At 42.2% G+C, this 12,249-nt stretch overlaps 1 protein-coding gene across 2 annotated transcripts; it reads left to right on the forward strand.

Annotated features, from left to right (window-relative positions):
* The first annotated feature begins 617 nt into the window (after positions 1 to 617).
* Positions 618 to 10,795, forward strand: LOC310845273 (small ubiquitin-related modifier 3). 2 transcript variants are annotated; one of them, XM_083740098.1, is made up of 4 exons: positions 618 to 951; positions 4,807 to 4,935; positions 5,936 to 6,007; positions 8,945 to 10,795. In XM_083740098.1, exons 1-4 carry the CDS (start codon positions 931 to 933, stop codon positions 9,005 to 9,007), a joined length of 285 nt encoding a protein of 94 aa, XP_083596224.1. In that variant the 5' UTR covers positions 618 to 930; the 3' UTR covers positions 9,008 to 10,795. The 2 variants fall into 2 exon arrangements, with proteins under 2 accessions (XP_083596224.1, XP_083596225.1); XM_083740099.1 differs by lacking the exon at positions 5,936 to 6,007 and having other exon boundaries at positions 633 to 951.
* The last annotated feature ends 1,454 nt before the right edge of the window (positions 10,796 to 12,249 follow it).

Consider the following 12,249-nt stretch of genomic DNA (forward strand, 5'->3'; position numbering starts at 1 on the left):
AAGCTGTTTATAGATTCATAGAATTGTAGAATTGGAAGGTACCCCAAAGGTCATCTATTCCAACCCCCAGCAATGTAGGAATCTCAACTAGTTAATACATGACTCGACTCTGATGGCAAGTAACCTGGGGTTGTTGTTGCTTTTATTTACTGTCTTTCATCGTTTCATTATTAGATTGTATTTGTAAACTGCTTTTTTGTTGCTTTTTATTACAGCCAAGCAGTTTATAAATTTTATGAAATAATAAATATTTTGCTTTTTGCCTAGTTTGCTGGCCTGCCAGGAAATATTTAGCTGCCACGAATGAATGAAGCGTTTCCACACAGCTTTTACAACCAAGGTAGGCTTGAAGCGCAGTAGCTAAAAGGTCCTTATGTCAATAAGTGTGGAAACAGAAGGCGACTTTGTCTGTGTACGAGAGCAGACGCGCGATGCCTCGAGTCTATTTCTATGATCGGCTTCTTAGGCCCGTGATGTTATATCCCCGAACAGGTCACATAGGGGAGCTATGGAGGGCGACCCTCCTCCATCCCCCAGGGGGGCTTTTATTCCTTTTGGGAATGCTTCGCCCCGCCCCTCCTTCCTCCCGCGCCCTGACGTGGCTCCTCCCCCCCCCCACCCGCGCACCTTCTGCCGCCCAAGCGCTCCCGCTTCAGCCGGCGATGACGCACCTTCGGCGCCATCGCCGCCGCCTCCTCCGCCCTGGCGAAGCGCGCTCTCGACGGGGAGAGCATCGCTCGGGAACGCGCCTCGGGAGCGCACGCCTTCCCCACGTGACCCCTCCGGGACCAACCGGGAGCCGAAGATTGCGGGGAGCGGAGCGCGTCCTCGCGGGCAGTTGCTGCGGGCGGGAGAGGAGAGCGCAGGAAGACGGGGGCTCCGAGCGCGTGCGGACTCGCTCCTTGAGAGGTCCCTGCCTGACGCGACGCCATGTCCGAGGAGAAGCCCAAGGTGAGTGCGAGGCCGCCCCAGCAGCGCCCCCCTCCCTCAGCCGCTCGGGCCCCGTAGGCCCTCTGCCTCCTCTCGGGCCCCTTCCGAGCCTGCCTGCCGGCCCCCCTCAGAAGAGGGGCGCGAGGCTCGCCGTGGGGCTGAGGCCCCGAGGGTCTGCGTTCCCCCGCCCCGGTTGTGAGCGGCGAGACCCGGACCCGCCTCACCCGGAAGGAGGGCGGCTCGAGAAGGGGCGGCCCGACCGCGCTCTTCCACCGCGGAGCTCCTGCAAGAGTTCGGCGCCGCTCCTAGGCCGCGCCGCTTCGCTGCGAACTCCCATCCTGGCCCGCCCCCGCCGGGTTCGCTATTGTCGAGCCAGGCCAAAGGCGCGACCACCACGTGCTCCGCAAGGCAGCGCGCTCTCGCTGGGGGCCGGATCCATCCGGCCTCTTTCCCTCACCCCGTCGCCCAGGGCCCCTTTTCCGCGCGTAGTTGGACCGAGGTGCACACGGACCGGTGTCCAGTAATTTCCAAAGGGTTTTGCACCTAAGAGCCCCCTTCCCCCGCGTGAATCCATATAGCGAGGGAGCAGCCCTAGACAGAGCAACCCCATTGAGACTTGAGACTCAACATGCATAGGATCTGGCTGCAAGTTTGAGGAGAGTCTTTTAGTGCAGTCAAGTGCTGGCCATTGAATTCAGTGGAGGATACCTCCCAAGACGGTATGCGGAGGATTGCACTGTTCTGTTTTGCGCGTGTGGAACAATCGCTATCCCCATTGTAATATTAGAACAATTTAATGAAAGATGATACGTTTAGCGTTGTCCCCATCAGTTGTAAACCTACATCACAGAGTCGCTTAAAGGTGAGCTTTATAGATGAGTGGTGTTTGTAGGCTGAAAATATTCAGATAAGCAGGAGTGAAAGCATTGAAAGTTTTTTTCAGTTGATTGGATGGTATGTAGTTTTTTTTTAAATTGGCTTTTATCCACCCTCCCCCAATAGTTTTAAAAGCAGAGAGGGATCATTCTAAAATTGAGCCTTTTTGCAGACTTGTGGAATATCTGCACTACATTTAAAGCGTATTTAACGCCCATTCTTTTAATTCCCCCAAAGAATCCTGGGAAGTGGAGTTTAAGAGTACTGGAAAAGGTAGTTCTGTGAGGGAAACTGCAATTCCTACATTTTTTTAGGGGAAATCATGTGCTTTAAATGTATAGTGTGGATCTGCTGTTGGTCAACCATGTTCGGATTCTGTGTGGAATCTGATAGAATTGTAGAGTTGGAAGGGACCAGGTTTAAATATATTATGAAACATGTAGACTTTTTAAATAGTTACAGGAAGTTTGCCTAGTACTGGAGGTTGTTTTCCCTCCTGCTACAGGAGACGGGTGCTGGTGAAGCTAAGACCCCAGGGTGGCACATCTTTGACAATTTATTGACTATTAATTGCACTCCAGATTTGGAGTAAGAGATGTAGTTCAGTTAAAGAGAATCCACTTTGCATGCAGAAGGTCCAAGGACCAGTCCCTGGCATTTTCAAGTAGGAGATGAGAACATTCCCTACCTGAAAAGCAGAGAGCTGCTACCAGTCAGTGTAGACCAGAGCTAGTCAACCATGATATCCTCAGATGGTTTGGACTGCAACTCCTATCCCTTGTTCTTGGCCATGCTGGCTGGGACTGATAGAAGTTTTAGTCAACAACATCTGGAGGGTGCCATGTTGGCTACTCAAGTAAATGGATCTGAGTCAGTATAAGACAACTTCCTCTGCTGCTTGAGGAAGGCTTTCAATTTGCATCATGATTAGGCTGTGGATTCTTAAAGCATTTAAAGATCATTTCGAATAACATATACAGGCTAAGGAAATGTTGTATTTAGTGTGAGACTAACACTTGGGATCAAGCTACAGTGGTACCTTTGGATGCGAACAGGATCCGTTCCGGAGCCCCGTTTGCATTCCGAACAGAACATAAGACGCGCCTGCCGCATTTCTCCACTTCCACGCATGCGTGTGACGTCATTTTGACCGTATGCGCGAGCGGCGAAACCTGAAAGTAACGCACTCCGTTACTTCCGGGTCGCCGCAGAGTGCAACCCGAAAGCACTCAACCTAAAGCATATTTATCCCCAGGTATGACTACTAGAAATTGATTAAAACTGCTAGTTGTTTAATATGCTATGTTGTGTGTTTAAGCCTACAATCCTAACCCCACTTACATGGGAGAAAGCCCTTTGAATCAACTATGATTTATGAGTAGACATGGTTAGGATTGCGACCTAACTATAAGCTTACCAACAGTGAAAGTATAAATACAATGTAAAATCTTTCTAAGGGTAAGCTGTGGGGCAGGGATTTCAGCAACCCTCTTGGGAGAAGTTTTTATGCCAACCTTTTCTTTCTATCACTTCCTGTGTTGCTCCCTGGGCTGCTCACTGGAAAAAGAAGGCAAAATTGATGTTTGTAGATTCCACCTCATTTTTTACCTTGAAATCCTAATGGAATTTCCTAGAGTAAAAAAATCCAGAGTCCCGTAGCAGAAGAGGGCATTTTCAGACTAAAAATGTGGAGGGGTTGCTAAATAATGCAGTGAGGCTGCATTACATATCATCTGCAGTTGTGTTACAAATCATACCTCCAAACCAGTTCAGGAAACAGTGCTTTGTTAATTCATACCAAAATGGTTGTGCTGCAGTCACAATGAAAGATCCAAACATTGCTACAAGCCAGTGCTCAACAACAGGATGACACATGGGGAGAAGCAGAAATACCCCATTCCAAATTCCTTTCAGCTTAGTCACATGGCTTAGCCACCCTGCAGGGGTTACACCATCCTTTTTGCCAGTGTAAGTCAAACTACTTTTTTACAGGTTTGTGTGCCTCTGCTGCGTTTGGGTTGACTTAATCAGCAGTAGATCCACTACTGAATAGAATTTGGAATAGGAGTAAGTTGTACTGGCTTCCTGTAGTTTGGTTTGCTCTGCCCTTTTGTTTATTTTATTTAATAACATCTGTGTGCTGCTTAACTGTAGTGCGGCAGCTGTGAAAAAGGCAAATTCCATGCTTGGGGTCATTAGGAAAGGAATGGGAAATAAAACTGTTGATATTATAATGCCTTTATATAATTCAGTAGTGTGACTATGTTTGGAATACTGTGTACAGCTCTGGTCACCTCACCTCAAAAAGGATATTGCAGAGTTGGGAATGATTCAGAAAGGTGCAACCTAAAATGATCAGGGGGTTGGAACAATTCTGCTATAAGGAAAGGTTACAGCATTTGGGACTTTTCAGTGTAGAGAATAGGTGAGTAAGAGAATACATGATAGAGGCATATAAAATTATGCATGGTGTCAAAAAAGTGGATAGATAATTTCCCCCCTCCCTTTCTCATAACAGTAAGAATTTGTGGAGATCCAGTGACGTTGCAAATTTGAAGATTCGGGGCAAATTTTTTAAAAGTACTTCTTCACACAGTACATAGTTGAACTATGGAATTTACACCCGTAGGAGGCAGTGCTGGCCACCAACTAGGATGGTTTAAAAGAGGATTAGACAGATCCATGAAGAATAAGTCTTATGGCTACTAGCCATGATGGAGGCTATGCTCTGCCTCTGCAGTTGGAGGCAGGAATGCTTCTGAATGCCAGTAGCGGGAAATGCAGGTGGGAAGAGTGCTCTTGTGCTCAGGTCCTGCTTGTAGGTTCCCCACAGCTTGGCCATTGTGAGAACAAGATGTTGGACAAGGTGGACATTGACTTTATCCAGCAGGTGGTTTGTACGTTGTTTTCTGAGAAATCTAAGTGCTGCAGGTATCAGCCAGGTTCTCCTGACTAATGCTCCCCAAATACTGATCTGAACTTTTATGTTTTGTTTTGCAGGAAGGAGTAAAAACGGAGAATGACCATATCAATTTAAAAGTAGCTGGCCAAGATGGATCAGTGGTCCAGTTTAAAATAAAACGGCACACACCACTAAGTAAACTAATGAAGGCCTATTGTGAGAGACAGGTAAATGAGTTAACTATATTTTTGTGTGATTATGCACTTGTTTATTGTGAGGTACATAAAAAGGCTCCCAAGCCCCTATGGCTTATTTGCCCAGATAAATTTTGATGTTAGAATATTTTCTCAAGGCATACAAAGTTCTGATGCCTTGGTGGTGTAAAACCCATTATGCTAGTGTGTTGACGCATACAATTATCCCACATAATCTTTGATGTGATTGTTGTATTCCTTTCATTTGCAGTGCTGAGACATATCTGCACAAGTGTCAAGTCATAATTTATCTCATTTATGTTATGCAGTGTTTAATTGATGTATGAGAAAACTTCATTTAATGGGGCTGTGTGATGTGGATAAACCTGGGTGCTCATGAGATTACATTAGACCCATCAGACACATAACTTGTGTGCATTCAGCTTTACGCATTTGGCAAAAAAAGTAAAATTTAAAAAGCGGGCGGACATCCAAGGGAAAAAAACTTTGGCAATCCCACCCGCCATTGCACCCAGTGTGTTTTGACTATATGTGATTTTGGCTTGTATGTACTATTCTTGGAATGTAGTCCCCACATAAATTGTGGATTTACTGTATACTGCGAAGTGGGAAGCCATAGGCTAAGGGAGCCAAATGTGGCCCTCTGGCTTTTCTTGCTCGGCTTGTGTTTGCCTCTGGCTCTAGCCATCATTTGCAGGTGGCCTCTAGAAGGTTGCCTAGATAGGAATGTATTTGATTCTGCTGTTCATAGAAAGTCACCTCTACCCTTGACAAAGAAAAGACACCGTCCTAATTACATTGCATCTCTAGCAGCTCTACCAAGATTGCTAAATTAGACAAGTTTATAGAAATGTTGCATGAGGCAATAAAATTCCTCAGAGATACTTGGCTCATGAAGTGTGTATCCTCAATCAGCTTTCAGTTTAATTCTTTGAAATACTGATGTCTGTGAGCAATATCCATTTTGACATGAACTTACATATGTGGATTTACATTAACTGTCATATTTCAGGGTTTGTCAATGAGACAGATTAGATTCAGATTTGATGGACAACCAATTAATGAAACAGACACACCTGCACAGGTAAGAGAGAGTGGTGTTCGTTATACAGTTGAAGCTGAGCTTGCGGCTACTGCCTGTGTCTTGGAAGTTTACTTAATTACTTCACATGGAAATTAAGTTGATTCCTAGAATAAAATGTTACTATGGTGAGCTAAATCATTATTAACAAGAGTCCATCAAGGTGGGAGAGAGAAAAGGATTAGAGAGTATTAGAGAAGCTGTAGGCCTTCAGAATTCACGGGCAATTTCCACTAGTGAGGAAATGGTGTGTAAGGTTTCTGGGGTGTAAATAAGGTTGACACAGACTGATAAGATGACAGATTTTGGTAGGCTCTCAGTGATTATTAGAAATACATATAATAGATCCCTTTAGATTTTGGTAGTCTCTCAGTGATTATTAGAAGTACATATAGCAGATCCCTTTACTGGAATTAATCCCGGGCATGATGTAATTCCGTGCCTGTGGTACTTGGTGGAATTCTCTCATCATTGGTAGAAAATATTAATCTTTTCTCATGGAAACTTTCTCCCCTGTATCAAATTTATAGTGTAAGCATGCTACAAAATTTCCCCACCAAGAAAGGATTCAGCCTTACTGAGGCTGAAACTGTGCACATTTATTTGGTAATAAATCCTATTGAACTCAGCAATAACTTATTCTGAGTAAAGATGCTGGGCTGTATCAGTTGACGTCCCTCCAGCAGATTTGTGAGGGGGCTGCAGAGGGTAGGGTGGTTATGGAAAATCACTTTCCTCGCCATTCTTCTGATAGAAGGCTCTACTGGATCAAAGAGACTTCCATTTCAACAGGACACCAAATGGGCATAAAGAACTGCACTGTAAGTATTTGGCTGGAGGGAGTGCATTCTTAGGAATGGAATCTAAGGCATTACCCCACAAGAAAGATAGGAATTTTGGGTTAAGAGAGCTGTAGCACATATGAGTGTGTGAGCTACTGGGAAGATCTGGTTTCTCCAAATAAATGTGTTCAAAAATAGATAACATGTGGTCTAAATATTTATTGTTAGTCTGATTTTAAATGTTCTCACTTTTATGTAGGATGTGAAAACCGATGCCTTTCTTATCCTTATTTTATTGCTATTTCTAAAGGTTTTGAAAGGCATTAATTGGGATAGGAAAAAAGTTTTAGTCTAAGCTAACCGGTTCGTCAGACCATGCATGCTGGCTGGCACCAGAAATACTTGTTTTATCCTATATAAAATTATTCATGCAAGTTGCTAGATTTTTCTGTATGTTTATCGTTGAGGGTCTGTGTCTACAAATTTTGCCTTGCCTCTCTTTTATCTTCCTGATGTCCTATGTCCTGTGCACAAAATTTGGGGGAAGAGAGGCCTGCTCACTCACGTTCTAGGTTTCTGCAGAAGTTCCAAGCAGTGCCTGTGCCATGAGAAGCAATAGAATCCATCCATCCATCCTTCCACAGGTTGTGGAGAAGGGAGGGTACTTTTTGAGTCAGGAGCTGGATATCTGCAGGAACTAACATCAGTGATTCTGGAGAAGTTGAGTGAGGAAATATAGTAGTAACTCACTTCTGCAAAAACCCAGTACTGAGAAGAATAACCATCCAATTTCTTTCATAAGCTGTGCTTATGGAGAAAGCACTTGGCAGTACCTTTCTGTTTCCACTTACGAAAGTTGTGGAAAGGGAGGAAAGAGCATTTTATCTATTTATATGTTTGTTTTTATCAAAACAATTCACAAGGTGTAAAATGTACAGCAATAGCAACTGAAAAAGTGTAACATTTAAATAATCAGTGACAATAAGCAAGTATATCATAACAAAGTCAATCCACAAATTAAACTAATACAGATAAACTAACCCAATTAACAGCTTAAAACTGAACAGGGGAGAGAATAAAGCCTGATATGGAAATACAAATACTAGTACAGAAAACTAAATTCCATAAGGTATTTTATTGTTACCACAGTTAACATACACACACAGGATGGCAGCCACCCACCTATCTTCATTAAATTTCTCTCTTGGATTTATTTGGAATGACTGTGTTAGCGGCTTTCTTAGCATGTCCTCTGAGATGTGCTTTATGCATGCTAATGTTTGGGGGAATGCACTGTAAATGCTTGTGTATCATATTAAGAAAGCTGTAGGAGTTGGCAGTAGAAATAACCCAAGAATATTTAGCCTGCCAGATTGTGAAGTGTTGGACCAGTAAGGGTACCTAGATAATGATTTGCTAAGTATATGGTTTCCTCTGTTTTTAGGGGAGTGGTGAAGGGCATTGTTCCTTCAATGCTATATATTAACCTTCCAAGCCACATCCTCCCCAACCCTGCTTTGCACCCCCCCCCCCAGGGTTCTTACCTGAGTAGAATGTGTCCTTGAACTACAGTAATGTTTCTTGCTTGCTTGGATAGAGTACAGAGATGTGTTGAGTGTGAAGAAACTAGCCTGCAGTACAAAGGTAGAATAATGCTTTTGCCTCACCACTGGCATATGGTTCCCAGAGGCTTGTCCAGAAGGGAATGCCTCCCTTGGGCTGAAGAAGTTCCCCATCTCTGCAATACAGCAAGCAGATGTGGTTGCAGAGTTCTCTTTAATTCTAGAAACCCAATATGAGTTTGTGAGAGATGCAGCTTTTAGCACTGGAATGGGGAAAACTGGTGCTGATAAAATAATACATCTAAACAAACCTCTACACAGTATGCTTCCAAACATGAAGTTAATTATTTGTACCTGTAGCCTACCCTTCACCAAATGATCCCAAGGCAAGTTACAAAAATCTCACAGCTAAAACGGGTACAGATACATAAAAAACATAACACAACTGCAAAACAACAGACCAGCAACACAGAACAAGAGCAAGAGAGAAGGCATCTACTCAACCAGAGGTCTGAATTAAGAGGTTTTGGTATATTAGAAACAAGATTCCTTAAATATTATTTTTAAAACTCGTTACTTTTTTGTCTTATTAACAGTTGGAAATGGAAGATGAGGATACTATTGATGTGTTTCAACAGCAGACGGGTGGCATGTGCTAAATATCCTGTCCTTTTAGGAAGAGGAATGTAAAATTTCAACTCACTTTATCATCTGTCCTTGGATTTGCTATTAAATAGTAAACAAATGAACATGCCAATCATACAGGAATCTCCTCATGTTCTGAAGACATTTATCCAAATTCTTTTCCTGTCCCTGATATACTGCGTGTGCAAGTTGAAGCTGCATCTGTGGGAAATTACTGCATCATAAAAATGGGCCCAGTCAAAATTAAATTTTCAAATCAGTAAAATACCGGTTGTTGTCTGCTGTCATCTTGTTTCTATAAATTGGTGGCCTAAATACAAGCCTACTGTAAAAGAAGGATACTTAGTCCTGGCTTTCGTTGTTTCTGTTTTACTGCTTAATTATGTAATGTAAATATTGAAATATTTTTCCTTGCAATAGTAAGTTTCTCAAAACAGGTGGGTTGAGAAAGAAAGGATTTTACCATTAAACACATGTATTACTTTAAAACTGTTAATGGGATATGCAGAAAGGACAGTACTTCAGATACATGCTTAGTGACAGTTTAAGGTAATGCAAATGTACATGTGCTTTTTCATAATAAAATAGCATAGAATAAAACAATTTTTTTAAAGTAAAGGAATGTCTTTGAGTTTGTCAGCAGCTGTAGCATTTGCTTAGGTTAACTTTCACATCTTCTATTTAAATGTCACATGTCCAACATTGAGCACCTATGTCTTTGATAAAATGTTTAAAGAATGGACCAGAACCAGAATCGTCTTAGGAAGCGATGGTGTTCAACTAATTTTAATGGAATTTGTTTAGGAGAAATTCGGAACAGATTGTTCCCAGTGAGAATCACTCCTTATTGATGTATTAGGCAATAAATAAACTTGTGTACCTTTTTCTGACATCTCTCTTGAAAGCTGAAATTTTAACTCTTCCCTTAGCTGCTACTTTGAAATCTATAGGCTGGGATACAAAGGACCATGTGCCATGTTCTGTGTGCACATCAGGGATTTCTGCAGTCTCTTCCTGCTATAACTCCTCATGTCTCCTGAAAAGTTGCCTCCTATAGGAGGAGAGGACCCTTTGGAGTATTGTGCAATACTGGAGGGCTGCAGAGGAGAAATGTGTCCGGTACCTGTTCCCCATGTACATGCAGAGTCTCCTGCTTGTGCCTGGGGTCTTTGGATAACCACCATCAATTCATAGATATTTTAGTTATATTATAATGAGTAAATTAGGTGTAGCTTTTAAAAAATATGGTATCAAGCGTGCAGGAAAATCTCAATGTAGTGATACATTCTTAAAGAGGCTTGCTGTGTCCTACATCCTCAAATATTTTGAGCTTCAAAATAATGTTTGTAGTGACAACTGGCTTGATAAAATTTAATTTGCAGAGGTCCAAAAATACAAGCTCATTCTGTTGACTTTCAGGATGTTGTTCATTGCTGCTTGAGAATGTCACTTCCTTTTAATCTCTACCCATCATGTGTTAGATTATCTGCTTGCAAGAAATCCTGTTGGAAAAAAAGTCTTTTCTGTTACAGTTATATGTTGTCTAAGGAGGGGTATTTTAAAATCTGTCATTGTTTATTCACAAATTTTTACATTTGTTGTCCTTTACTACTGTACACAGTAAATATAGTTTGTTACTCTGTCTCTTGGCTTATGCTTGATGCTGCTGCATTTCATATGACTGTACTCAAAGCTATATCACTGAAATGCTGACAACTTATTCTTATGTACATCTTTTATTAAAGTTCTTTTATTGAGAGTAAGCCTACTGTTCAGGGTATAAAAATCAGTTTTTCATAAAATACACCCTGGAGGTGTTTTTCTTTATTAACTTACAATTACATGGTGATATTATTTATCCTTAATATCTCAGATGAAATGCACTTACTATTTAGAAAAACGGATGGCGTGGGAGGAAGTGGTGATGGTGGTTTAAAGGGCAAGGCCATATTTTCTATTCAGTATTTCAGAGATAATTGCACATCAAACACCCATTTCAGGAAAACATTGCAGATCCATTTGGAATTGCTTCTATATGTAGTTACACCTGCACTATACAGCTGCTCCTTCTGTTTAACTTGCACATAAAAAGTTTCACATTTGAGTAATTTAGCTTTAGTGTAAAATTTGAGTTGTTGGAAGGCATATCAGGATTCAGAATGCCATGCGCATAGTGCATTTTGGATATCTCACAATATGCCTTTACCACAGTAGTGTGCCAAAGCCACATTTTTGCAGTTGTAGCTTGATGGTGGGCAATGCTTAAATCTTTCACTTTGACACTATTTTGGGGTTGTAGCTATGGAGATGCTGCCATTACTTGCTAAAACTCTAGTTACCTGCAGCTTTTGTTTCAAAACGTTTGGGTTGTTGGGAGTCCTGCAGAATCTTTGTCCCTCAACTGTTTGACACCATCGGCATCAGGCTATTATTGAGTCCGTATACAACAATATTAAGAGTTGTAGAGTAGAAAGGGACCACAAGGGTCATTAGTCCAACCCCCCTGAAATACAGGAATCTTTTTGCGCAACGTAGGTTTTGAACCCATGACCCTGTGATTGAGTCTCATGCTCTACTGACTGAACTGTGATGGCATAAAAATTGCTGCATATCTTCATGAAGCAGAGGAACATCCAAATATCATTGCAGCCTCTCTGGTGAAGCTACCTTTTTAGGAATGACTGCCTGTAGGTAAGTCACTTTGTTTTGCCCAAAAATGACTTCTGACCCTAGTTGGTTCAATGAATACCACTTTGAAGGGCTGGATGAAGGCTGTGTGTGGATCAGGGGTCAGCAAACTTTCAGCAAGGGGCCAGTCCACTGTCCCTCAGACCTTGGGGGGGGGCAGACTATATTTTGGGGTGGGAAATGAACTAATTCCTATGCCCCACAAGTAACCTAGACATGCACTTTAAATAATAGGACACATTCTACTCACGTAAAAACACTGATTCTCGGACCGTCTGCGGGCTGGATTTAGAAGGCGACTGGGCCGGATCCGGCCTCCAGGCCTTAGTTTGCTTATCCATGGTGTAGATCATGAAGTACGTACTACTAAGTCTAACCAGGTTTTTGAAATGTCCACATGGATTAAACGATTTTAAAAACATGGTACTGTACGAGCGTGTGATAGTGAGGATATGGAACTAATAAGAATATCTCACGGTACTCCCATAATTTTTTTCTCTTTATAATATTTTTTTTATTTTAGAAATGAATTCATAACCATACCAGATGCACATCCATGTAAAGAGAT

This window comes from Podarcis gaigeae (genome assembly GCF_964106915.1).
Source record: "Podarcis gaigeae genome assembly, chromosome: 5".
In the NCBI taxonomy this organism is placed as follows: domain Eukaryota; kingdom Metazoa; phylum Chordata; class Lepidosauria; order Squamata; family Lacertidae; genus Podarcis; species Podarcis gaigeae.

Excerpts from the sequence above, each read along its gene's own strand:
- LOC310845273 (XM_083740098.1), top strand. The coding sequence starts at position 931 with ATGTCCGAGGAGAAGCCCAAG. Across the intron at positions 952-4,806 it reads TGTCCGAGGAGAAGCCCAAG|GAAGGAGTAAAAACGGAGAA; the intron begins GTGAGTGCGAGG and ends TTTGTTTTGCAG. Across the intron at positions 4,936-5,935 it reads AGGCCTATTGTGAGAGACAG|GGTTTGTCAATGAGACAGAT; the intron begins GTAAATGAGTTA and ends GTCATATTTCAG.